This window comes from Corylus avellana, chromosome 11 (assembly GCF_965113065.1).
Source record: "Corylus avellana chromosome 11, dhCorAvel1.hap1.2, whole genome shotgun sequence".
Lineage (NCBI taxonomy): Eukaryota > Viridiplantae > Streptophyta > Magnoliopsida > Fagales > Betulaceae > Corylus > Corylus avellana.
Window position 1 is genome coordinate 1,190,879 of NC_142500.1, and position 26,171 is coordinate 1,217,049.

The 26,171-nt window shown below is 35.5% G+C and overlaps 4 protein-coding genes across 9 annotated transcripts; 3 read left to right on the top strand and 1 right to left on the bottom strand.

The window, feature by feature from the left end:
• Nucleotides 1–892: 892 nt before the first annotated feature.
• Nucleotides 893–4,974, top strand: LOC132165219 (uncharacterized). The gene is made up of 7 exons (XM_059575705.2): nt 893–1,058; nt 2,285–2,400; nt 2,677–2,759; nt 3,703–3,824; nt 4,157–4,321; nt 4,571–4,664; nt 4,773–4,974. Exons 1-7 carry the CDS (start codon nt 893–895, stop codon nt 4,972–4,974), a joined length of 948 nt encoding a protein of 315 aa, XP_059431688.2.
• A 2,360-nt stretch (nt 4,975–7,334) lies between these two features.
• On the top strand, nt 7,335–14,516 carry LOC132164911 (putative uncharacterized protein YDL057W). Of its 4 annotated transcripts, XM_059575427.2 has the most exons (8): nt 7,335–7,411; nt 7,528–7,600; nt 8,297–8,412; nt 8,645–8,727; nt 9,758–9,879; nt 10,653–10,817; nt 11,110–11,203; nt 14,042–14,516. In XM_059575427.2, exons 2-8 carry the CDS (start codon nt 7,576–7,578, stop codon nt 14,241–14,243), a joined length of 807 nt encoding a protein of 268 aa, XP_059431410.2. In that variant the 5' UTR covers nt 7,335–7,411; nt 7,528–7,575; the 3' UTR covers nt 14,244–14,516. The 4 variants fall into 4 exon arrangements, with proteins under 4 accessions (XP_059431410.2, XP_088367847.1, XP_088367848.1 ...); XM_088511721.1 differs by lacking the exon at nt 7,335–7,411 and having other exon boundaries at nt 7,418–7,600; XM_088511722.1 differs by lacking the exons at nt 7,335–7,411; nt 8,297–8,412 and having other exon boundaries at nt 7,544–7,600.
• A 909-nt stretch (nt 14,517–15,425) lies between these two features.
• Nucleotides 15,426–19,883, top strand: LOC132165726 (putative uncharacterized protein YDL057W). Of its 3 annotated transcripts, XM_059576400.2 has the most exons (8): nt 15,426–15,501; nt 15,617–15,689; nt 16,394–16,509; nt 16,840–16,922; nt 17,752–17,873; nt 18,656–18,820; nt 19,113–19,206; nt 19,504–19,883. In XM_059576400.2, exons 2-8 carry the CDS (start codon nt 15,665–15,667, stop codon nt 19,703–19,705), a joined length of 807 nt encoding a protein of 268 aa, XP_059432383.2. In that variant the 5' UTR covers nt 15,426–15,501; nt 15,617–15,664; the 3' UTR covers nt 19,706–19,883. The 3 variants fall into 3 exon arrangements, with proteins under 3 accessions (XP_059432383.2, XP_059432382.2, XP_059432384.2); XM_059576399.2 differs by lacking the exon at nt 15,426–15,501 and having other exon boundaries at nt 15,508–15,689; XM_059576401.2 differs by lacking the exons at nt 15,426–15,501; nt 16,394–16,509 and having other exon boundaries at nt 15,603–15,689.
• A 589-nt stretch (nt 19,884–20,472) lies between these two features.
• On the bottom strand, nt 20,473–25,949 carry LOC132166353 (CRS1 / YhbY (CRM) domain-containing protein). Its single transcript, XM_059577154.2, has 9 exons — nt 24,833–25,949; nt 23,980–24,457; nt 23,764–23,894; nt 22,362–22,712; nt 22,105–22,261; nt 21,739–22,031; nt 21,594–21,653; nt 21,393–21,485; nt 20,473–20,854 (listed from the first exon to the last, which is right to left on the bottom strand). The coding sequence occupies exons 1-9, from the start codon at nt 25,919–25,921 to the stop codon at nt 20,783–20,785; spliced, it is 2,724 nt and encodes a 907-aa protein (XP_059433137.2). The 5' UTR covers nt 25,922–25,949; the 3' UTR covers nt 20,473–20,782.
• Between the last annotated feature and the right edge of the window lie 222 nt (nt 25,950–26,171).

Genomic DNA, 26,171 nt, shown 5'->3' on the forward strand with positions numbered 1-26,171 from the left:
AAGTTGAGAGGAGTTAAATGAAGTTTTCCAAAAATTAGAACTTATTGTGAAAATAAAAAAGGGAAAGTTTCTAATAAATTTTTGAGTCAACGCATAAAAACAAAAAAAACTCTGAACGTTTTTTTTATAAAAAATTTGTAGTCAATGAGTTAATCGAAAAGATGTCATAAGACATTTTATTCCAAATGTCTAACGTTCGTCATTAACTCTAAAAACTCACTGTTTTGCCACGTCAACTTTTTTCACCTCACCTTTAAATATTAATTTAATTAAAAAATCAAATCTATAAAAAAAAAAAAAGAAAAAAAAAATGAAGGCATAACCAGTGTTGAGGTTGCCACTCCCAAACCCACCATGGGGTAGTGTTAGGGTGGCTTGCAAGCCACCCCAAACCACCGCTTGCCACCTGCAAACCCACCATGGGGTGGTGTTGGGGTGGGGCACCTCACACCCCTCACCCACTGGGGTGGCTGCTCATGGTTGGTTTGGAGATGACAGCTCCACGTTGGCTACTACTACAAATTTTTTTTATTTTAGATTTGATTTTTTTAATTACATTAATAAAAAATTAATATTTTAAAGTGATAAGAAAAAAAAGCTAATGTGCAAAACAGTGAATTTTGAGAGTAAATGACAGGGTTTAGACATTTTGAAGAAATATAACGGAAAGACTTGCGACCTTTTTTCTAGTGGAGACTAAAAATTCAGAGCTTTTTTTTTTTTACGCATCGGCTGATTCGGCTCAAGGATTTATTAGAAACTTCCCCAATAAAAAATTACTACGGTAATGAGTTGTAAACGTTTGGTTTCGTAACGCATCATCTCCTATATAGACCGACACACATAGAAGAGTGAGCAGCATAGCCGTAAGGGACATTCTCTCGCTTCAGCAATGGAAAGCCTTGTATGCAATCGCCATGCAGTGCGCCCAAACTCACTATTTCTCAGAAAGCCCCATTCAACGAGATTTTCTTTTAACCGGGTGCGCATGATCTCCCCAGGCGATGATCTCTCCAGGAGAACCTTGAGAATGGCCCTGCAGCCTGCACAGAACCCGGGTAACAGAGTTCAGCATCTCTGTTATGGATATCTATATATGTGCATGTATATATATGCCCGCGCGTGTGTGTGTATGTGCGTTTGAGATTCTTTTCTTGGCGTTTTGGGGGTATGATCAAGCTCGTGTATGAGAAACAAGTGAAGTTAAGCACGAACACTCTGCAAATGATAGCAAATGCATGGATTTAGATAATAAGGAATGTTTATATGCCGTACCAATGATTGTAGCCAATGGTTTTCTAGAATTTTTGTGACGGTAAAGATGAATCTCAAAGCATTAAAGAAAAGAAATGAGATTAATGAAACACCCAGAGATAGGATGGTCTTTGTGCTTCAAACAAGCTTCTATGAATTGAGTCTGATGTGGGTTTCCTGAAAATCAATAGAAATGCTACTTTCTTTTGTGGAGATGCCTTCAACATTCCATAATTAAGTTTTATGTGATGCTCTTTAAGGGTTAAGGACTTAACCAAATCAGTATCCAATAGTCTTAGTGTACTTTGGATCAGTGGTTAGGCTCTTAACAATTGGTATCAAATACCACATTACGGATTCGAGTCACAGAAGAGCAGACTGTTGGATTAAAATATCTTGATATTATGTATGTGAATAGTGCATAGTGTATAGTCATTGAATGGTGATAGGTGAGTAGAATCGCCGAAAGAGAAAGGACTATTATCGGGTCAGAATCCAACCGCATTAGGGCTTTTGGATTAATGTTAGGCGTTAAGATTGTATTTGCGATGTTTTTTTTGTTGAAACAAGATGTGCGTTTGATGGATTCGGACTTTGGGGATTTGATATATGTTGGCTAAGAATGTTGGTTTATGAGTTGGTCATGTTTAGCTAAAGTTTGGTTTCTTTTTAAATCTTGATCTGGGTTTTAGATGAAAGCTTTGAAGTTAATGAGACAACATTCGCTCTGACAATGCATTTTTGGTTCCTGAAATTTGGCCTTACTTCAATTTTGTCCCTAAAATATAGAAAATTTTAATTTCACCCTTGAACAATTTAAAAGGTAAGAATGTCGTTCTTCCTCCATCAACCCTTATTTAAAATGTGCAACTGATAGAAGGAAGAACGACATTGATACCTTTTAGGTTATTCAGGAACAAAGTTGAAATCTTTTAAATTTCAGGGATGAAAATTCAACCTGAATCAAATTTCAAGGATCAAAATCGTTTTTCAGTGAACAAATTTATTACTGATTATGTATTTGTTTCAGTGGTTCAGCAGAAAGTCATAATACCAAACAAATATGGAGAAAAACTTGTGGGCGTATTGCATGAAACTGAATCTTCTGAGGTTGTAATCTTATGCCACGGATTTCGGTCCACAAAGGTTGGTGTTTGTAATGTGCAAAGTGGTTCCTTTTTTCATTCCATTTTCATTAATTTTTTCCTCTTTCCAGTTTGATTAACTTCTCCCATAATATGTTCCCAAAAAATAATTATGCTATGTGGTTTATTATTCCTGTTTTTTTTTTTTCCACAAGATTTTTGATAGTTGGATGTAGCTATGTAAATGTGTGTAAATTTCATAAATACATAGGCATTGATCATAACTTGGCTTCATTGTGGGGGAAAAGTTTTAGAGCTTATGTTTTTTCACCTCCAGGAAAATAATATATTGGTGAACCTCGCTGTTGCATTGGAAAAGGAAGGAATCAGTGCCTTCCGTTTCGACTTCGCTGGAAATGGGTAAGCTGGTAGAATTACAGGATGTAAACACCTGGACTTTACATACTTTTATGTGGTTTATGCAGGACAAAATAGTTACTATAGTAATAGAAGGCATTATAACTTGCAATGGTGGATTATTTAATACTGTGATATAACAGGTAGCTGACTGCAAATTCTGAGCTTCCAGTTAGTGAGATTCTTAGCTGGTTTCATCAATTACAAGAGTATCTAGCAGTAACTCTCAAGATAATCCAAGAATCATATGGAATTGTACCCTTGCCTTCAGCCATTTTTTTTAATCAAATTAAAACCTAGTCCACACCACAGGGGTTGCAGAACAGCCTCATAAAAATGCCTAAACTTGGAATCCATCAGTCTTAATTTAATGATTTGAGGTCTAAGTAAGAATTATTTTTTATCCTACACTTCTTGTGCCATGGTTATCAATGCTCTTCTACATGAATACTAGAAAAATCCTAATCAAATGAGAAGCCATTTGGTCATCGTTGAGTATGTATGTGAAACATTTGTAGGGTTGTCTGTACGGTAGCATATAACTTGCTTGTATCGATTTTGAATTTGTTATTGTAGTACTCTGGTTTAGTGACTAGTCTAAGTGAAATTCTTGTCATTTTTCTTAATGAAAGAATTATTTGGATTTATTATTTATGAGATCATACTCCATTGGCCTGAAATTTTGAGGCCTATGTACTGCACACAACAAGAATGCAATTGATTTTCTGGTGAAAAATTCTAAGAAAAAATAAACGAGATTGCAATTTTAGAAAGAACGACGGCATTTATATTTTTGACATGGGTTTGTTCCTCCGTCTCTATCATGTTCTTCTTATGTGGCTTAAACTTGTGGTATATGGTCCACTTTTGAATGAAATTTTTGGTAGTTCTTACCCCCCACATTTCCTTTTCACTTTAATTTATTGTTCTATTTTGCTTTACTCAGGGAAAGTGAAGGTTCGTTTCAATATGGTAACTATTGGAGAGAGGTTGATGACTTACATTCTGTAATCCAACACTTTGCTGGGGAAAACCGCATAATAAAGGCAATTCTCGGGCATAGAAAAGGTATGTTGGATTTTTCGACGTAGTCAACCTATGAGATTTAGTCATCATATGAAAGTTTATTTAAAGATTAAAAAAAAAATGAGAGATTTGGAATTTGTGATTTTTAGATTCAAATTCTATATGAATTTGCATCTACAAAATCCTTAAATGAACACAAATCTTTACTCCTTGTGTAAATATGTTGCCTAGTCTTTGCCCTAAAATCTGCTTATCTTTCATTTCGGTGTAAGTATTTTTTCCTGGTTCTTTTTGAAGGTCTATTGCCTTCATTAAGCAATGTCTTATTTTAGGTGTAATTTCCACTCTTGTAAATTCTGAAAATATAATTGCAGGAGGCTGTGTGGTACTACTGTATGCTTCTAAATACCATGATATCTACATGGTTGTCAATGTTTCTGGTCGTTATGATCTGGCAGAAGGCATTGAAGATCACCTGGGGAAAGACTTTATGCAAAGAATCAAGGAGGATGGATTCATTGATGTTAAGAACGAAATAGGTAATCTGTTAGTTTACATCCAACGTGGCCATGTTTACTTGATGACCTGAAATCTTTCAATTTCTTGAGTACTTGTTTTCACATGCTTTTCTGCCTCAGTTTTTTGGCCTATGTCCAAGTATCTTTGTTCACTTCTTCAGAGATTTGGCACTTCATCTTAAACTGCTTTTTCCTTCCTTGGAAAAGAACAATGATCACTATGTAAGTGACTTATAAATATAATGTGATTTATATTTTTATACTTTGTAGGAAGTGTTGATTACCGCGTTACTGAGGAAAGTTTAATGGATCGCTTAAGTACAAATATGCATGAAGCATGTCTTCAGATTGACAAAGAATGCAGGTGAGGAAAAAACTTGTCTGACATTTTGCTTTCATCTGTTCTTTCATTTCTTGGTTGATCAATACATAAAAAATTGTACTATATAGTCACTACTACCTGTTTACACAGGGTCTTGACTGTCCATGGATTACATGATGGGTTCATCCCCGCTAAAGATGCAATAGATTTTGACAAGATCATACCGAACCATCACTTACATATTATAGGAGGATGTAATCATACATACAATCACTACCACAGATATTTAGCCACAGTTGTTTTGGATTTTATGAAGGCAACCCCACAGCAAAACAAGGTTACAACTAGCTAAATATTTATGTTCCCTCCATTATATCTAGAACGATATAAAGATGGTAGAATTTTTTTTGAGAGATTGAGTTTTTTGACACCTCTACTAAATTTGAATTTATTGTTACTCCAACCTGCTTGTGTAGGAAGATGGTGTGATTGGGCTCTGCCTTGTGCTTATTCATTTGCACAGTCATCTTGAGGATTGTGTTAAGTTATTGGTTAGTTGTATTTTCAGCAGGCAAGGTCAATTGTTTTCTTGGGTCATCATCTGTTGCCTGGATTGTTAAGAACTTCATAATACTAACCTTTTTTACCCCTTCATGTGAAAGAGGATTCTGGCATTTGTCCAGATTAGCCGGTGCTCATTGTCCCACTCCTGGCTGCACATTTTATTGTGGTCACCCCTATCATATGGTTGTAGCATCAAATCATATCTAAAGCTTCTGTGACTTTTTAACTCATATTTAGAGAGATTTTTTCCCCCCTGAAATTGCCCTTTAGTACATGGGCATTCAATAATGTAGATAATCTTGTTGCCGTGTCTCTTCTTTTAAGAATCACTGCATCCTCAGTAATTTGTCAAAGCAAAGCACTTTAAGCAAGCATGATGTGGTGGAATTTGATGGGCAGATTAGCAATCTTATCTTTTTCTCCTATATTTTATTTCCTTTCTACCTTCATGTAACAATCAAGCTCTTAGGGCTTGCTTGAGATTGCGTGACTTTTGGTACTTAAAAAGTCCTGCCAAACAAAAGTTGGCCTGTTTGGTAAAAAATTTCAAAAGTTTTTTTTTTTTTTTTTTTGACTTTTTTATTTTAAAAATGGGCAAAACGCACTTTTGGCAAAAGCTTAAAAATAAAGCTTTTGTTAAAAAATAATTTTTGACTTAAAAAGTCTATTTCTCAAACGCAGTTCCAAACAGACTCTTAAACTTTAGCATAAATCACAATAGAATTCCTGTCGGCATTAAATAACTGCACTTGAGAGTTGAGTATATCTATTTCGGTTTCTTGGGTAAGTGGTATTCAAGAATTAAGGACATATCATACATCCTCCAACATAGTGTTTATGTACGGTGTTTTTTTGTTGTTGCCAAAAGTACATGAAAAACAAAATTATTTTATCATAAGAATAATGCTATATACTATATTTTTATCTTCTAACTATCCTGCAGAGATATATAGATAATCTGATAGTCTCTACTAACCAACTCTTGGAGAACATGAGTAAGAAATTAAGAAACAAAATTTTGACATGTAAATTTAATTGTGTTAACGGCTGACTTGGACTGTTATGTCAGTTTGTAAATAACTTGTAGTAAAATTATACAGTACTCTAATAGCAGTTGCAATTTTTTTTTTTTAAATGGTAATGACTTTATGGTCTTCTTATTCCTATCACTTACAGCAGCAATAGAGGAGTTGATGGTTTTGCAAGATGATGTTCATGCCACAACATTGGAAACAATTTAACTATTAATTCATGAGTAACGCTAAAAGAAATTATATTTTTATTTTACAATGCTGAAATGATAGTTTTAATCAATTTTGAATTTTGAATTTTTTTAATAAGTACTAAATTACATTAGCATTATTGAACAATAATTGCAAGATAAAAATGTATTTTTCAACTTTACTCTAATTCAACCTTTTTAACTTCTGCATTTGTCTTGGTGCTAATCTTATTTCTCACGGTTCTAAAAAGCAACCAAACAGGCAACAAGTAATCTTCCAATGCACCTCTCTAGCAAGAATGGTTGGTCATGTCTTGTCATTCTAATTAATTATTTAGTTGTAGACTTGTAGTTGATATAATTTTTACAAACATAACTTTCATACTAGACTAACATCTCATTCCAACTAGCTTTAAGACAAATATATAATTTAAAATTTATTTTATTTTTATATTCAATTTATCCAATTCCTTAAAATTATTTTAGATGAATTCTTAGTTTTTCCAAGATATAATGCTATCAATATAGTTCTTTAATTTTGAACTTACTTATACTTCTATGAGAAATTAACACAAAATAAAATAATAAAGTTCAAAAAAGTACGTACAAATATATAATATTATTATTATTATTATTTTTTTTCAAAGAGTAGTACTAGAAACTAGGATTTTATTTTACAATTATATCACGATTCTAACGTAACAGTTTTAACTAACTTTTGAATATATATTTAAAAAAAATCTAAGGATTTTTGTGATTATCACATTGTAGTGGAATATTGAGATGAAAATGTGGTATATTATTCTATTTTAAACAATGTATTTTATAATTTTAAGACATAATATCATATATTTAAAAAATCTTAATTATTGTTATAATTAAATAATTAAAATCCTATAAGTGTTTATTTATCTCTCACTGAGCACAGCTGAGATGCTGTAGTCTGAGCTAAGACTCGTGGAAGCAGAGACTAGTGAGTAGTGAGCACTGAGCAGCAAAGGCTGTAAGTTATCTTCTATCGCTTCAAAAATGGAAACCCTTGTGTGTAATTTCCATCTAGTGCTCCCAAATTCGCTAATTTTCAGAAAACCCCCTTCACCAAGAATTTTTTTTCACCAGGAGTGCATCGTCTCATCAGGCAAGCAAAGTTCCAGGAGAACCTTAAGGATGGCACAGGCTGCACAAAACCCAGGTAACAAAATTCATCATCTCAGTAATACACATCTATCTATGTATGTATCTATGCATTTATGCCCCTGTGTGTGTGTGTGTGTGAATGGGATTACTGTCTTGTTTTGGCTCTGATCAATTCTGTGTATGAGAAACAAACCGTGAAATTGAGCATGACCCATTAACGAATGATGGCAAAGGTATGGCTTTAGATGATAAAGGGTGTACTATATGCGATAGCTATAGCTGTAACCAATGGTTTTGATGCAAGAAATTTTACGATGGTGAAGATGCAGCTCAATGCAAATGAGTAAGAAACGAAATTAATGATACACCCAGTCACCCAGAGATTAATGATTAACAATTTGTGATGTATTTGTGCTTCGTACAAGGTTCTATGAAATGAATCTGATGTGGGTTTGTGGAGAATCAGTGGGATTTGATTTTTGTGACTGGCATTTGAAAAGTTCCAATTTTGTTCCTGAACAACGTCTATTAGCCGTTAATTAGTGGCTAAAGGAAGGTTGATTTTGCCATGGTTATAACTTGATATGGCATGCTCAATTGATGAACGGGAGGATGCATTCTGAATTATCCATGGACTAAATTGAAATTTTTAAATTTCGAGGAGGAAAGTTGAACCTGCGTCAAATTCAAGGACTAAAAGTATATTTCAGCCCAAAAATTTATTGCTGATTTATGTATTTCACTGTTTCAGTGGTTCAGCGTAAAGTCATAATACCAAACAAATATGGTGAAAAACTTGTGGGCGTATTGCATGAAACTGAATCTCCGGAGATTGTAATCATATGCCATGGTTATCGTTCCTCGAAGGTTGGTGTTTCTAATATGCATAAGGGATCATTTTTGTTTCTTTGTATTTTTTTTTTCTTTTTTGTTTTTTTGTTTCTAATATCCCCCCCCCCCCCCCCCCCCCCCCCCCACAATATTTGAGTTGTTGGATTTACTACGTAAATTTTATGTATGTATATGCATTCATCATAAATTGTCTTTTTTTGGGGTGGGGTGGGGGGAAAGTTTTAGATTTCTGTTTTTCCACGTCCAGGGAGATAATATTATGGTGAACCTTGCTGTTGCATTGGAAAATGAAAGAATCAGTGCCTTCCGTTTTGACTTTGCTGGAAATGGGTAAGCTGGTAGACTTACAGAATGTAAATGTAAGATTTTATAGATTTTATAAAGATTTCTGATCTTGTATTATTTTTTTTTGGATGAATTTTACTGATGTTTTATTACTTTTATCTTCTTGTTGTTTGGAGATAGTGTGTACATATTTTTACGTAGTGTCGGCTACACACCATAGCTACTACTTTAGTAATAGAAGGCGTATAACTTATAATGGTGAATGCTTTAATATTGTGATATAAAAATACCTAAATGCAAATTCTGAGACTCCAGTTAATGATATTCTTAGCTGGTCTCATCAATCACAAAAGTATCTAGCAGTAAATAAATTTCTCTAGATAATCTAAGATCATGTGCAATTGCATCCTTGCCATCTGCCATAATTTTATCTAGTCAGTCTATGGGTTGCTGAATGGAATCATAAAAAATCCCTAAACTTGGAATTCGTTAGTCTTAATGCAATGATTTGTTTTAAAAGTTAGACTATAAGATTTTGGTTGGGGTAGAATTATTTTAATCCTACAGTTCTAGTGCCGTGGTTATCTGTGCTCTTTGTAGTACAGGAAAAATCCTGACCAAATGAGAAGCCATTTTCTCTTGGTTGAGTACGAATGTGAAACTTTTTGTAGGGTTGTATTTTAGCATTTCACTGATTTATCTATTTTGAATTTGTTATTGTAGCTTCTTTGTTTAGTGACGATTTTTAGTCAAATTCTTGCCATGGTTCTTAATGGGAGAGAAACCTTTTCGGACTTATAAGGGCATACTCTATTGGCAAGAAATTTTAAGGCCCATGCACTACACAGTAAGATTGCAGTTGATTTCTAGGAAAAGAAAAGCTAAGAAAGAAAGAGATGAGATTGCAATTGTGGAAAGAATGACTGCATTTATATTTTTGTTCTCCATCTCTATCATGTTTTCTTCTGTGACTTAAACATGTGGTATATGGTCTAGTTTTGAATGTCAGTCATGGGAGTTCTCACCCTACACACTGCCCTTCATGCTGATTTAGTGTTGTATCATGCTTTTTCAGTGAAAGTGAAGGTTCATTTGAGTTTGGTAACTACTGTAAAGAGGCTGATGACTTACATGCTGTAGTCAAACACTTCTCTGGTGCAAACCGTATAATAAGTGCAATCCTTGGGCATAGTAAAGGTATGTTGGATTATCAGACATAGTCAACATATGCAGGTTTACTGATAAGAAAGAACAAGTTTATAGATGGTTTGTCCCCACTTGTCATCATTATCACTGTCATCACCACACCATCTTCTTCTATCTTTATGTTTTTTGTGCCTTAGTTGCATTTGCGAGTCTCTTGGTTTCAAAGCAAGAGCTCTCTCTCTCTCTATATCTCTCATCATTTTTGAGATTGTTGCTTGGATGGAACCTACACCCCGGACAAATGTTTCCTCTAAACGCTTCCCTCTTTCTAGAACAGTTATATTACTAGTGATAATGGAAGCAGCAGTCTGGCTGTTATGGAGGAAATGAGTGTGGATGTGGTGTTTGTTGCAGCGTGCTGCTGCTGTTCATACACACAGCGATAATTGTGCTTTAGTTTGTTCTTGTGGAATATCTCCATAGCAGGAAATGTGAATAATGTCTAGCTACTTCATCTTCCCAAATGCACACATCAAAGTTTTGGTGTAGAATTCAAATTCGGAGATTCACACAGAAAAATGAGATATTTGGAATTTATTTTCTTTATATTCAAATTCTGTATGAAATGGCATCCACAACCCTTGAACAAGAAATCTCTACGTAAATACATAGCCTAGCCTTTGCCCCAAAGCTTGTCCACCTTTCATTTTTGTGTTAGTATGTTTACCCCTATATTTCTTTTAAAGGTCTGTTGCCTTCATTAAATAATGTGTTTTTTAGGTGTAATTTCGTCTCATGTAAGTGCTGAACAAATGTAATTGCAGGAGGCAATGTGGTACTACTGTATGCTTCAAAATATCATGATATCGACACAGTTGTCAATGTTTCTGGACGTTATGATCTGACGAAAGGCATTGAAGAACGCTTCGGGAAAGACTTTATGCAAAAAATCAAGGAGGATGGATTTTTTGACATTAAGGATCAAAAAGGTAACCTGTTAGTTTATGTTCAACACGGTCATGTATGCTTGAGGATCTGAAATGTTTCAGTTTGGTGAGTACTTGTTTTCACATCCTTTTCTGCCTCAACATTTTGGCCTTTGCCCAAGTTTCTTGTTCACTTCTCAGATACTTTTGGATTGAGCATAAATCCATTATTAATTGTAGCACTACATCTTAAACTGATTGTTTTCTTTCATTTGAATTTTGGAAGAGAAAATTAATTGTTACTGGTGTAAGTGACTTACAATTATAACATGGCCTATATTTTGATACTTTGTAGGAGGTGTTAATTACCGTGTGACTGAGGAAAGTTTAATGGATCGCTTACGTACAAATATGCATGAAGCATGTCTTCAGATTCCCAAAGAGTGCAGGTGAGGAAAAAAATTGTCTAACATTTTGCTTTTACTTGTTCTTTCATTTCTTGGTTGACCAAGTTTATCATGTGTTATGAAACATGATGATTCTTAACATATTATTGTGAAAACATGGTTATATAGAACATTTCTTCCTGATGGTTCATGATTGCAAACATTCTGCTAGCAATTATTGTCTTTCGAGACGATTGAGGAAAGCCTGATGGCCCATGAAGTTTAAACCATTTTTTTGTTAATTGCCCCAATTTCAGGCAGTAATTATCAGATTTATGATTAGCTAGCCAAATCTGAAATTTCAGATTTATACTCCAAGTTGTAACAAACAATGAATATCTCAATCTTAACAACAATCAAGATTAATAAAGTTATCAACTTTCAATCCAACCACAAATATCGATACCAAAATCAAGAAAGCTATAAAATAAATAAACACAGAGATTTTGGTAACGAAGTAGTAACCTTTTGAAGAACTCTTCAAAAGTAAAACTACTCCGGGAGCCAGCCAACTCTCAACTCTAAAGGAATTCATTATAAAAGACTTATGTTACATATGGTCTTACTTACAAAACTTTTGTAACTTTGAAGACCCAATTTGCAACTCTGGTAAACGACGCGTTCACCTCCCATCGCAGTGGCTCCAGAACCCCTAGCCTTCTTCTATATGGAACACCTTCATGAATGAACCTTGTTTGCTTCAAAACCGGAACTCTGGTAGTTGCGGGCTATTCTATCGTTTGAAAGGTTAAGAAGAAACTAGGAGAATATTTTGACATGTTTAGGCTCAAGAACAATAATAAACCTCGCCAAAACAATTGACAAACTGCCTCTCTTGCTGTTTGGAAGTCTTGGTATGATATGCTTATATAGAGAGAGGAAAAATCAAGGTTTTAGGTCAAAGTCGGTTAAGTTTAAAACACTCAGCAGTGGGTCTCTGTTGATCAAGCCTTAAGTTCGGTCAATCGAGAAACTAGGTTTTCAAGGAAAAATATGCGATTTCACTACCATGGTCGACTGAGGCATCGACCAACCCTCTTGGGATTTACTATCGGACTATTGTTTATCATCTTGGTCGACCAAGCCTTTGAACAAGTTGACATGTTGTCTAAGCAGCAAGCGTCCAAAACTTATCTCTCTCTCTTTTTATAATATGGGCCAGAAATGTATGAGGTGGAATAGTCTTTATGTGAAACAAAGACCAGAACATGTCTCAGTAAAACACGCATGAAACAGAGGACCAAAGGTCCGTGTTGATGGTGGTTTGAGCAGCAACTGGGAGTCTGATGCTGCGGCAATAACGTGGGCTGATGGTGGCGACTGAAGGGGACGATGGTATGGTCGAGCGGCAACTGGGAGTCAGATGATGCAGCAGCGGTGTTGGCTGATGGAGGCAGTGAAAAAGATGGCAGGCGTCGTGCAAAATCAAAGACACTCTGTGCGAGGCGGTATGAAACGATCAGGTTTGGCTTTAAACAAGAATCACAAGAATCACATAGTGAAAGTTGGGAAAAGAGAGGAGAAAGAAGTTAAAAGAGGGGAAGGGAGAAGGAAAGTTGTTAAAAGGGGGAGAAAGAATGAAGCTTAAGGGGAGAGAAAAAAGAAGCTAGGGAGGAGAGAAAAACAGAGGAGTATCAATTCCATATATTTTTATTCCATCAAAGTCTGCTTTCAATGGAGTACAAAACACACTTGAATAGACTAATGACTAAACCCTAATCTAGGGCAACACCTATTTATTGAATTACAAAAAACACACTTGACTCTTGAAAATTGAATACTAATAACCCAATTATTAGTCCTAAATAAAATTAAATTAAAGAAATATTTGTGTCTTGCCCCTTGCATTAGTCGAGGGTGAGAATAGATCACTGAAAAGTCTAATACTCTTCTTAAATATTAGGGTTAAATACTATTTTGCCCCTTGTGGTTTAACAACTTTATTTTTTGTCTCGTAAGTTTTAGTTTTTATTACCGGTGGTACCTCGGTTATTTATAAAGACGGAAATGATACCTTCGTCTAACTTCCGTCCAAAGTTTGACGAAAATCCACTTCAACGCCCCTAAAAACTCGACACGTGTCCATGTACCTAATTAAAAATAAAAAAATATTTTTTTTTAAAAAAAATTAAAAACATTAAATTAAATTAAATTTTGTTTTTTAAAAAAAAGAAAAATTTTGTTTGGAAAAGGGGGTACCACCCCCAAGTTGCAAAATGGGGGTGGTTTTGGTGGCCAAAACCACCCCCAAGGCCCAAGGCTATTGAGCCACCCCCATTGGGCCTGGCGTGGTTTCGGCCAAGCCACGTGTTGAGTTTTAAAAAAATTATTATTATTTATTTATTATTTTTAACTGGGTATATGAACACGTGTTGAGTTTTTAGGGCTGCTGACGTAGATATCTCCGTCTTTATGAATAACCGAGGTACTACCTGTGATAAAAACTAAAAACTAGGGGGCAAAAAATAAAGTTGTTAAACCACAAGGGGTCAAATGTATTTAACCCTAAATATTAAGTAGATTTTGGGAACAAACTGTTTACCTCAATATTGGGCTGTAAGCCTGTACCTGTTCTTTTTTGCTTTCCCTACTAGCTAGGGACTTTCCTTACCTTGTAGAATGTTTTAATTTTGATGCTGCGTTTATTTTTTTGTGTGTATAAAGAAATTGGTTGTTTTTATACACCTAAAATTGAGGTAATCTTTTTTACAGCTGACTCTGCTGCTAATCATTATCTGTATAACTGCAGCAATTCACCAATCACGCTATGCATATGCATTTTAGGTTGTTATTGATATATGGTATTTGTACTGTATAGACTCACCAGTATTGTTTATACAGGGTCTTCACCATCCATGGATCTGCTGATGAAGTCATCCCAGTTCAAGACGCATTCGAGTTTGCCAAGATCATACCGAACCACAAATTACATATTATAGAAGGAGCTGATCATTGTTACACTTCACATCAAGCTGAATTAGCCTCAGTTGTTTTGGATTTTATAAAGGCATCTCTCCAGGAGAACAAGGATACCACTATCTAAATACTTCTGTGCGTTCAAGCATATCTAGAATGATATGAAGACAATAGCAGATTTTACAGATATTGAGCTTTCCAACCTTGTGCGGTGGAGCTTAGTGTTTCTGATGTTGATCACCTCATCGTCTTGTTGATGCAAGCTATTTGCTAGTTCTATTATCAGCTGACAAGTTAATTATGTTCTTGAATCATGCTCTGTTGCCTTAACTGTTAAGAGCTTCATAATATGAACCCTTTTGACCTCTTCGCGTGAAAGAGGATTGTGGCATTCTTCGAAGCAACTGCTGTTCAATTTCCAACTACAGGCCACACGTTTTTTTTAGTGGTCACCCGTGACATTTGGTCATTGCATCTGATCATATCTAAAGCATCTGTGATTTTCAACCCACGTTTACAAAGCTTTTAGCTGAAGTTGCCCTTTAGAAAAACAAGATAGTGTTGGGAGAAAGATATTGTTGCCTTGTCTCTTCTTTTAAGAAGTTTGTCGAAGCAAAACTCGCTCAAGGGGAAACTGCTCTGCAGATTAGCAGCAGAAACGATTGATGTGGCCATCCTGCATGTACTGAGTAATAGTGAAAATTGAAGGGCAGATTAGCAACAGTATGATTTCTGTAGCAGTATGATAATAGGTTAATTTTCGGTTATGACATGGAGTGAGGGCCGATATGTAATCTTAGTTGATGTCATAAAATGATGTAGAAAATTCTAGTTAGAAATTCATAATAACACGTGTCGCGTTTTTATTGAGTATGATGTGACAAAATAATGAATTTTGTTAAGTTACTTAATAAAAATTGATTTCAGGTAATAGACTGTGATTTTTTATACCACAGGTAATGATTTATAATTTAGAGCATGTTTGAGATTGCGTTTGAGAAATAGAGTTTTAAGTTAAAAAGAGCTTTTGAGCAAAAGCTTCATTTTTAAGCGTTTGCCAAAAGTGCGTTTTGATCATTTTTAAGTTTTTTAGACCTTTAAAAGCGCTTTTAATTTTTTTATCAAACAAGTATTTTTTTCTTCAAACGGGCTTTTTGAGTGTTAAAAGCACTTTTAAGACTTTCAAACGCAATTTTAAACAGGCTCTTAGGCTACTATATGAACTTATAAATTATTTGTTATATCACGACGACCAATTTTGCATTTATCCTCAAAATTTGTTCAATTTATTTATCTGTCATTGGTGGGTCCAAACAAAGCGGAGATTCTAGTCTGAGACTCTGACCAAGACTCTTGGAATCGGAGACGTGTGAGCAGCAAAGGCCGTAAGTTACCCTCTATTGCATTGGAATGGAAGCCCTTGTGTATAATTCCCGTGCAGTTCTCCCAAATTCGCTAATTTTCAGAAAACACCTTTCACCAAGAAATTTGTTTCACCAGGTGTGCATCATCTCCTCGGGCAATCAAAGTTCCAGGAGAACCTTAACAATGGCCCAGGCTGCCAACAACCCAGGTAACCAAATTTATCATCTCAGTCATACACATCTATGTATGCATGTATAATGTATCTATGCGTCGTAATGCATGTATGCCCCCGTGTGTGTGTGAATGGGATTACTTTGTTTTGGCTCTGAGCCGCTTATCATGTTTGTGTATCAGAAACAAACCGTGAAATTGAGCACGACCCATTAGCGAATTATGGCATAGGTATAGCTGTAGAGGATAGAAGATGTACTATATGCGATAGCAATAGCTGTGTCCAATGGTTTTGATGCAAGAATCTTTACGATGGTAAAGATGCAGCTCAAAGCAAATGAGCTTAATGAGACACCCACAGATTAATGATTAACTATTTGTGATGGTATTTGTGTTTCGTACAAGGTTCTATGAATTGAATCTGATGTGGGTTTGTGGAGAATTAGTAGGATTTCATTTTTGTGACCAGAATTTGAGAAATTCCAATTTTGTTCCTGAACAACGCCCGTTAGCCATTAATAAGTGGCTAAAGGAAGGTTGATTTGTCCATGGTTATAACTTGCTGTGACATGCTCAATGGATGGAAGGAAGGACGGGATTAATGCCTTTTAAATTATCAATGGACGACATTGAAATTTTTAAATCTCGAGGAGGAAAGTTTAAACTTATGTCAAATTCAAGGACTAAAGGTGTATTTCAGCCCACAAATTTGTTACTGATTTATGTATTACACTGCTTCAGTGGTTCAGCGTAAAGTCATAATACCAAACAAACATGGTGAAAAACTTGTGGGCGTATTGCATGAAACTGAATCTCCGGAGATTGTAATCTTATGCCACGGTTTCTGGTCCACGAAGGTTGGTGTTTCTAATGTGCATAATGGTTCCTTTTTGTTTCTTTGTATTTTCTTTAATTTTTCCTCTTTTCAATTTGATTAAATACTCTCTTTCAATGAGATTGGTTTGTTACTTATAAAAAAAAATTGATTAATTACTCTCATACTTAATGTCTTGCAAAAATCAACTATGCTTTGTGGTTGTTTATTCTTGTTATTTTTTTTCGCAATATTTGGATTGTTGGATTTACTATGTAAATACATGTATATTTTATGTATGCATATGCATTCATCATAAATTGTCATTTTTCTGGGGGGGAAAAGTTTTAGATTTATGTTTTTCCACGTCCAGGAAAACAATACTATGGTGAACCTTGCTTTTGCATTGGAAAATGAGAGAATCAGTGCCTTTCGTTTTGACTTTGCTGGAAATGGGTAAGCTGGTAGAATTACAGAATGTAAATGTATAAGATTTTATGCTTTTATAAAGATTTATTTTCTTGTAGTACTTTTATCTTGTAGTTGTTTACAGATAGTGTTTACATATTTTTATGTGGTGTCCGCAACACACCATAGCTACTTTTTAGTAAAAGAAGACATATAACTTGTAATGGTGGATGCTTTAGTACTTTGATATAAAAAACGGAAAACGTCAATGATTACTCCTGATCTTTCATCACTTTTGCAATTATACCCTTAAATTTTAAAAAGTGTCAATTTAGTGTATCCATCTTTCAATTTCACTCATCCGTTAGGATTTTTCGTTAAATCCTATCAAAATTTCCAAAATACCTTTTTTTTTATTTTTTATTTTTATATATATATATATATATATATATATATATATATATATATTTTTCAAAGATTTAGGTGTGAATATTTTTGCAAATTTCTTTAAATCCTGACCAACGCCTAAATCCTTGCAATTTTTTTCTCTTTTTTTTTTTTTTTTTTTTTTTTTTTCTAAAAAAGTGAGGTATTTTTGGAATTTTGACATCTCTTCATTAGGATTTAATGCAGAAGAAAAGATTGCATTTGATTTTCTGGGAAAGAAAAGCTAAGAAAGAAAGAGATAAGATTGCAATTGTGGAAAGAATAACTGCATTTATATTTTTGGTATGTGCTTGTTCCTCCATCTCTATCATGTTCTTCTTTTGTGACTTAAACATGTGGTATATGGTCTAGTTTTGAATGTCAGTCATGGTACTTCTCACCCTGCACACTGCTTTTCATGTTGATATAGTGTTCTATCATGCCTTTTCAGTGAAAGTGAAGGTTCATTTCAGTACGGTAACTACTGGAGAGAGGCTGATGACTTACATGCCGTAATCCAACATTTCTCTGGAGCAAACCGTATAATAAGTGCAATCATTGGGCATAGTAAAGGTATGTTGGATTATTTGACACAGTCAACATATGAACTTTTACTTATATGAAAGAACAAGTTTATACATGGTTTGCCTCCTTGGTGATTACGTAGGACTAGAAGAGAGCTTATCATCATCCCCACTTGTCATCATCATCTTTGTCATCACCACCATCTTCTACTTTCTCTCTCTCACACTCACTCTCATCATTTTTGAGACTACGTTGTTTGGAAACCACATCCAGGACAAATGTTTCCTCTAAATGCTGTCCTCTTTCTAGAACAGTTATGTTACTAGTGATAGTGGAAGCCAGCTGCCGGCTATTATGGGAGAATGTCTTGGGGGGTACTATCATTGGGTTGGGGGGCTTAGTGGTTGTCAGTGTGCTGCTGTTGTTCATACGCAGTGACAATTGTGCTCTAGCTTCTGCTTATGGAATATTGCCATAGTTGGAAATGTGAATAATGTCTAGCTACTTCATCTTCCCAAATGCACAGATAAAAAATTTGGTGTAGAATTCGAAATATATTCTAAGATTCACACAGAAAAATGAGAGATTTGGAATTTATTGTCTTGAGACTCAAATTCAGTATGAAATTGCATCCACAATTCTTGAACAACAAAATCCCTACTCATTACGTAAATAAGTTGCCTAGTATTTGCCCCAAAACTTGTCCGCCTTTCATTTTTGTGTTAGTATGTCTACCCCTAGTTTTCTTTTGAAGGTCTGTTGCCTTCATTAAATAATGTCTTCTTTTAGGTGTAATTTCCTCTCATGTAGTGCTGAAAATGTAATTGCAGGAGGCAATGTGGTACTACTGTATGCTTCAAAATATCATGAGATCCACACGGTTGTCAATGTTTCTGGCCGTTATGATTTGTCAAAAGGCATTGAAGAACGCCTGGGGAAAGACTTTATGCAAAGAATCAAGGAGGTTGGAATTCTTGAAGTCAAGAATAAAAAAGGTAATCTGTTAGTTTATGTCCAACACGGTCATGTATGCTTGAGGATCTGAAATCTTTCAGTTTGGTGAGTACTTGTTTTCACATGCTTTTCTACCTCAACGTTTTGGCCTTTGCCCAAGTTTCTTCTTCGCTTCTCCGAGGCTTTTTGATTGAGCATAAATCCATTATCAATTGTAGCACTACATCTTAAACTGCTTATTTTCTTTCATTTGAATTTTGGAAGAGAAAATTAATTGTCACTGGTGTAAGTGACTTAAAATCGTAACCAGACCTATATTTTTATGCTTTGTAGGAGTTGTTAATTACCGTGTGACTGAGGAAGGTTTAATGGATCGCTTAAGTACAAATATGCATGAAGCATGTCTTCAGATTGACAAAGAGTGCAGGTGAGGAAAAAATTCATCTGACATTTTGCTTTTACTTGTTCTTTCATTTCTTGGTTGACCAAGTCTATCAGGTCTGATGAAACATGATGCAATATTCTTAACATATTATTGTGAAACCATAGTAATATAGAACATTCTTCGTGATTATTCATGATTGCAAACATTCTACTAGAACTGCTGTAATTTTTCTTGCTGCTGACTGATGCTAATCATATCTGTATAACTGCAGCAATTCACCAATCACACTATGCATATACCTTTTAGGTTGCTATAGACTCACCAGTATTGTTTATACAGGGTCTTGTCAGTCCATGGATCTGCTGATGTTATCGTCCCAGTTCAAGACGCGTTAGAGTTTGCCAAGATCATACCGAACCACAAATTACATATTATAGAAGGAGCTAATCATGGTTACACTTCACATCAAGCTAAATTAGCCTCAGTTATTTTGGATTTTATTAAGGCAGCCCTGCAGGAGAACAAGGATACCACTAGCTAAATACTTGTGCAGTGAATATGTGAACCCTTTTGACCTCTTCATTTGAAAGAGTATTGTGGCTGGCATTGTCCGAATTAACCACTGTTCATTGTCCAACTCCTGGCTGCACATTTTTTGTTGTCACCCGTGACATTTGGTCATGGCATCTGATCATATCTAAAGCATATGTAATTTTCAACCTATGTTTACAAAGATTTTTGCTGAAATTGCCCTTCAGAAGAACAAGATAGTAAGTGTAGGATGAAAGATATTGTTGTTTTTTTTTTTTTTTTTTTTCGGGGTATCTAGGAACAAGATGGTAAGGTGCCATTACCAGTGTTTGGCTTACTTCAGTGAAAACATCATTGGAGATCTTCCTATACAAAAATTAACGGCCCAAAAAAAAAAAAAAAAAAAAAATCAGTTATCTATCATTGTCGGAATTATCACCGTTAATTTTTGCACAAAAAAAAGAGATGCTAGAATCCAATAAAACTTTTACATTTTACCCATCAAAATTTTAGGGGTTAAAGTGCCATTTGCTATCAACTTGGATCATGTGCCCTTTTACATCAACTTGGCAAATGGCACTTTACCACCTAGGATTTTGATGAGCAAAATGTTAAAGCTCTGGTGATTTTTTGAAGGGAGGTAAGTCAAACTCCAGTTATCATTATTATCATCATTACTACTACTACTATTGTTATTAATATTATTACTTGGGAATGTCTGCTTCCAACTAAAAATTATTAAAGTAAAACAGGGGAAAAAAGAAGGAAAAAAGAACAAAACGTAAGTCTTTGCTGAATCAATTTATATACAGCAAGAGATTTTACATGATTGCAGTTGCAAATATTTAGAAAAAAAAAATTGCTGATAACATTGTAATTATCGAAAAATCCTATCCCTACAGCAGCAGAGAAATTGAAGGCTTTACAAAATGATGCCATATTGCCATGCCATTTAGACAAACCCCCCATAAACATGCATCTGCAATGTATATTTTCTGCTATCATCTCGTACAATGCTTGGCCTCTGGAACTGATGAATTTCTTTCAAGCATCTGCAATGCTTAATCTTCTTAGCAAAAATGGATGATTAAACAGGTCCAAGCTCCATATCATGACTCCCATTGTCATATATCTGAAGATATGCCTCTTCCCCTTTATCCTGAGTCCAAGGAAAAAAAAAAAAAAAAAAAAAAAAAACCCGCCTAGCATGAGGAATTTAATCGGAAGAGGTTGGAACAAAGTGTCTTAAGATAAAAGAAAATATAACAAGGAAAGAAGAAAGAGGGAAAAAAAAAATGAGTTCATAAATGGCTAGACTACCGAGGTGTCCAAGGGCGCATATTCTAACTTGGAACTTAATAAATACTTTTAATACATAAAAAGCTGTGAAAAAAGAAGAAGCTGGTCTGTTTTTTAATAAAAACCTCAAAAAGTACTTTTTGACTTTTTGCTCTAAAAAAGACTAAATACTTTTGAAAAAAAGCTTAAAAATGAAGATTGTTTTGAAAAAATTATTTCTAGCTTTAAAAGCTATATTTTCTAATAAAATCCCAAACAGGCTAATAACTAATTTGGGCTAATCTGCAAAATTGCTAACTGATATTATTGGGTTGGAGTCAAATCCAAAGCGAAAATTTCACAAGAGGCACTTTGCACTAATTCATATAGAGAAGACTAGAGACTAAATGGTCAATTACCTCTTCCATGTCAGCATCAGAAACATTAGGATCATCCAATCTTGAGTACAAGGTTTTTGAGTCATCAATCTCCTTTCCATTTCTCAAATCTTCCTGAAATCAACATCAGAAATATATAAAGTAGTCGTAAGAAAAATACAATTCTTTTAGCCAAGTATTTTCTGGTAAACATCAGTCTTTGTGAAGCAATAGCTATTATACCAGCTCAGACTTCACCAACTCAATTCTCTCCTGTAAGTCTGAGATATGATGCTTAAGTGCCTGCAAAATAGGAAATCAATTAACCGGAAGCCCAAATCATATCATTTTGTGAAGAAACGCATAGGACCAAGTATTATAATTTTACCTCACGCCTCTGAAGTTCAATTGACCGAGCCAATGCCTGTCTTCTTGTCAATAGATTCTTGGGTTTTAGTGGTTGAGGCTGTAAGTAGTTTTTCCCACGATACACAATTATTGCATATCCGTTGGTAGTTTTATCTAAAGATACTAGCACCCCGCCACTCTCAGCTTCCAAAGAAATTGCAACATGCTTGACTTGTTGAAAACTTTTTCCTCTCACAATTATCTTTACCAACTCCCGATACTTCCAGTGTAAGTGCATATTTTCTACCGTACCATCATAAACCCCACGCCTACCTGAAACAGAAACACAGGATATTTGACTACTCCTAAAAACCATCAAGAAGAGAATTAAAGTGGCTGTTTTTACCTAGAAGCAGGTAGGGCTTCATGCTCAAACCCATCTTACGAAATAAAAATCTCTCCTGATCGGTTATGGTTTCTAAATCACTTGGGAGATCTGCTGGTTCCAGATACTCCTGCACTTTTGCTAAAGCCTTCTCAGCCTTTTTAAGCTTCCCTTTGCCCTAGGACCATTCAGAATTAGATATACATAAGAGCTTGGAAAAGGTTTAGAATTTTGTCTGTCTAGACACTAGAGCTGGAAAAGGGAATCTTGTAACTTACAAGAGCTAGTTTGTTCTGAAGGTATCTGACTAACAAAGCATGTCTAGTCAAGGCTGAATCTCTAATCATTTTCTGCACATCTTCACTACTTGGTTGGTTTCCCCAGCGAGATGTTGCTGCCATGGTTTCAGCAAGGGTTCCAGCAACCAATGGGCCTTTAGAAGCTTTAGCCTTTGATTCGATTAAGGCCAAGGCCTTTTGTCGTGCTTGATCTTCCTCATCTTGTTGGAGATCTGTTTGTTTCTGCCTCTCTTTCAATGCCTCTGTAACAACTGGAGGCAAGTAGTCATTACCCCTGTAAAAGACAATAAATTCCTTGTTTCTAGAAACTAGTGTGCCCCCTGTCAATTTCTGCATGCATAAAAATGAAACTGTCAAGAGAAACAAGAGATTACTGTCAAGAATGGAGTATCCACAATCTGATATGCTACAGGTCAGAAGGGATTAGACAGCTTCTAGAACAGAGAAGACAGACCAACAGTCTCAAAAGAGCTTGCAAGAAAGAATATACTGAATAGTAGCCTGTCCTTCAAGATAAGATAAATGAATAGTTGAATAGTATATCTTTAGCACTTATGAAGATGTAGCCAGAAGCAGCAGTTCTTTGGTATTCAAGTCTTTCTTTCTGGTACTAAGAACTTAGTTTTCCTTCAAATTTTCATAAAGTCAGATATCAAGAAAAAAAATCTTGAATTTGCTTAGAATTTGAAATGATATGGCATATGAATTTCCCAGTAAATTGATGAGTACTTTCCCACTGACTGCAATACTTGAATCATGAGTTAAATTATGTTTCACCAAGTTATATGCAAAAGGAAAGTGAGTTTGCCCCTTCTGCTTTATATTACTTCATAAACCAATTGTATCATATAGGACTTGAGCAATGGAATAGTAAATAAAACCACAGAACTCATACTTATTAAGTCTCAGTATTAAATTTTTATTCATAAGTTCCAATCTCTTACGTGTTGCACACTCAATATATTACAATAGAGTAATACAACTTTTCACACTGGCTGACGTGACGTGGGAAGCCACTTAAAACACATTATGTCAGACAATGTGAATTAGGTATGAAGAGTCATAACAATTCCTAGACTGTATCAACTAGCTAGGGTAATGAACTACTCAAGCAGGTATTTTCTGAAAGGAGATTAAAGTTATCACTATCAGCTTTTACTAATTGGAGCCCACAGATTTACAGTTTGCAGCAATATTTAAGAAAACAAAAATCCAGATAATTGAATTCACATTGAAGTGGGATAATTATCTCAAAACAAATATAAATGATTCAAGATACTTGACACTCTACTCGAATATTCTTTTTAGCAAGTACGAAAACCCACATGATATGTTCAAAATACTCTTTATTCATGAAGCGGCAACATTTCTGAGGTCTCACCTTGAGTTCTTCTGCCATCCTCTCATTACGTGTATTCAATACACCACGTTTGATGGCTATCTTTGCAATAGCACTTCTTTCCCATAGCTTTACCATAGCCCTAGCCAGACCTTGCAGTTCTCTGCTCCTTCCTAAGAATAGTTAAATAAATTCAAAAGCAGCGAAAACATGATTTATTGAATATAAACACAATAATGTCCATTAAGTATTACGTACCTAAAGCAAAATGAGGAGGCATCATTCTGGCAAGTCTACGGATAGCTGTCATCTCCCAGTTTCTTAGACAATGGCATACCCCATAAGCAAAAAGTCTCAATGGAGGTTTATATCCAGGAACCACGGCAGGAAGCAAGTCTGCATCAACAGGCAATGGCTCACGACCTGTCCAATCGGTAAACCGCGGACCCAACTCATCTAACAATTGGTTGAGATCACTAAATTCCATCAGTTCTTCTTTAGATAGATCCTTCAAATACATTGCAGAATCGGGGATAAAAGGTTCTGTAGCTCTAATTGTGTCCTTCGTGGTATTAGGCGTAGCACCACTCATGGCACCTTTTGAATCTTCCAACATATTCATATTGGTCTGGTTTTGTTTGGTATATGATTGTACACAAGAAAGTTTGTAGGCTGTTCCCCTGTACAACACAACAGAACTGCCTGACCTCCATATAACTAAACCTCCGGTTTTACGCTGATAGAGACAAAGAAATAATTAACATGAGATGCTAGCAGACTCAATTTCGCAAATATCTGATAGTAAAACACAAGAAGACAGTATATGCATAATTTAAAAAAACAAAGAAAATCATAGAGTATCCAATTTAACTATAGATGTACAAGTTCTATATCTTTTTTTGATGAATAATGTGCAAGTTCTATCATTAATTGCAGTCAAATCATGATTCAATTGGGACATGAAAATATGTAAGACCCTGCAATTCACTTAAGCATAAAGTCACGAAGTCATTTTGAAACCCCAAAATCCTTGAAATGGTTCCACATGTGATATTCCAAAAGCAAAGAAACAGAAAAGATGCAATGAACCAAACAATATGCAAACACCGACCTCTAAAATCTCATGGGTCCTTTTCATGTCAACAGTAAGAGGCCCTTCAAATTTCAACTTCACCACTTCAGCAGACTTCCACTTCTCATGTATAGCATCCACCACTGCCTGTGTGATACCAGCAACTCCAACCTTTGTCCTCTCCAGCATCCTCAAAGCTACATTTCTTAGTCTCCGCAGCTCGTGTTCCGGAAGTGTTTTCTCCGCCAACTCCGTATTGCTCCTGCTCCTCCTCCCCATATCACCTTCTCCTCTCTTCCACGGTAACCCAATTGAGCCACTATTGCCATCAACAGAACCCACCATTTTTTCAAAATTTTCGCCTTTCCCAGATGGCTTTTCCTTCCAAGAAACGCCATTTCCGCCACTCAAAATCTTTGTCTCCTCGTCTTCTGAAATCCCACTTGGAATTTCATCAAACACCTCACCTTCTCTCTCAAACTCGCCATCACAATCTTGTTCATGAATTTCCAATCTTTCAACAACGCCATTTGCAATACCATTCCCACAAGGCCCACCAGACCCACCAAAAGTTTTAATTTTCTCACGACTCTTCCGTGGAATTTCAGATTCAGAATCAATCTGGAGCTTCCTGGTATTGCTTCCATGAACCCAAGGAGGCGGAACATACCGGTTCGGCAGAACAAAACTCACTGGGTCACTCACCGATTCTTTAGCACCAACTTCTGAGTCAGATACACCAACCCCAGAAGATTGCTGGCTCTCCTCTTCCTTTTCTTCCTGCTTCTCTAGCTTTTCTTGTTGTTCTGGTTCCTCCCATGGAAATCTCTCTCTCGTGGAACCGAGTTTGAGTGACCATTTCTCTTGTATTTGCTCAGAGAAGCTCGGCCTGGGCTTCCTCTTCTTCTTTGTGGTCTCAGAAGCTACCACTCTGATTCCCTGTGGTTGCTGGGTGTCAACCTGGACCGTCTGATTAGAGCAAGAAACTCTGAACCTGATGAGGGTTCTGGGATTGCTCGAAGATTGTGTTCGGGGTTGGAGAAGAAGGAAGTGGAGAGAAGGGGATAAAGGGTAAGAGCAAGCGCAAGAGGAAGGACAAGAATTCAGTGAAATTGGTGGGAGCGCCATGCTGATACGCAGAAACAATTTTAGCCATTTCTAGGACATTTCTCTGCCAAGTGAAACTCCTAAACGACATGTATCACGAAGGTTAATTTTTTGTAATGGTAAATTTATTTATTTATTTTTTCAGTTAAATTACTTGCCGTGTCCCATTAGATTTTATTATAATTTTTTTCATAAATTCCATAGAGATGAGTTTTATTTTATTTATTTTATTTTTTTTATATGTTCACACAAGAGGAAGAAATTCTAACTA

Excerpts from the sequence above, each read along its gene's own strand:
- LOC132165219 (XM_059575705.2), top strand. The coding sequence starts at position 893 with ATGGAAAGCCTTGTATGCAATCGCCATGCAGTGCGCCCAAACTCACTA. Across the intron at positions 2,401-2,676 it reads ACGGATTTCGGTCCACAAAG|GAAAATAATATATTGGTGAA; the intron begins GTTGGTGTTTGT and ends TTTCACCTCCAG. Across the intron at positions 3,825-4,156 it reads AATTCTCGGGCATAGAAAAG|GAGGCTGTGTGGTACTACTG; the intron begins GTATGTTGGATT and ends ATATAATTGCAG.
- LOC132165726 (XM_059576399.2), top strand. The coding sequence starts at position 15,527 with ATGGAAGCCCTTGTGTATAATTCCCGTGCAGTTCTCCCAAATTCGCTA. Across the intron at positions 16,510-16,839 it reads ACGGTTTCTGGTCCACGAAG|GAAAACAATACTATGGTGAA; the intron begins GTTGGTGTTTCT and ends TTCCACGTCCAG. Across the intron at positions 17,874-18,655 it reads AATCATTGGGCATAGTAAAG|GAGGCAATGTGGTACTACTG; the intron begins GTATGTTGGATT and ends ATGTAATTGCAG.
- LOC132166353 (XM_059577154.2), bottom strand. The coding sequence starts at position 25,921 with ATGGCGCTCCCACCAATTTCACTGAATTCTTGTCCTTCCTCTTGCGCT. Across the intron at positions 24,458-24,832 it reads GGACCCATGAGATTTTAGAG|CGTAAAACCGGAGGTTTAGT; the intron begins GTCGGTGTTTGC and ends TGTCTCTATCAG. Across the intron at positions 22,032-22,104 it reads GAAGCCCTACCTGCTTCTAG|GTAGGCGTGGGGTTTATGAT; the intron begins GTAAAAACAGCC and ends TTTCTGTTTCAG.
- LOC132164911 (XM_088511721.1), top strand. The coding sequence starts at position 7,438 with ATGGAAACCCTTGTGTGTAATTTCCATCTAGTGCTCCCAAATTCGCTA. Across the intron at positions 9,880-10,652 it reads AATCCTTGGGCATAGTAAAG|GAGGCAATGTGGTACTACTG; the intron begins GTATGTTGGATT and ends ATGTAATTGCAG. Across the intron at positions 10,818-11,109 it reads TGACATTAAGGATCAAAAAG|GAGGTGTTAATTACCGTGTG; the intron begins GTAACCTGTTAG and ends GATACTTTGTAG.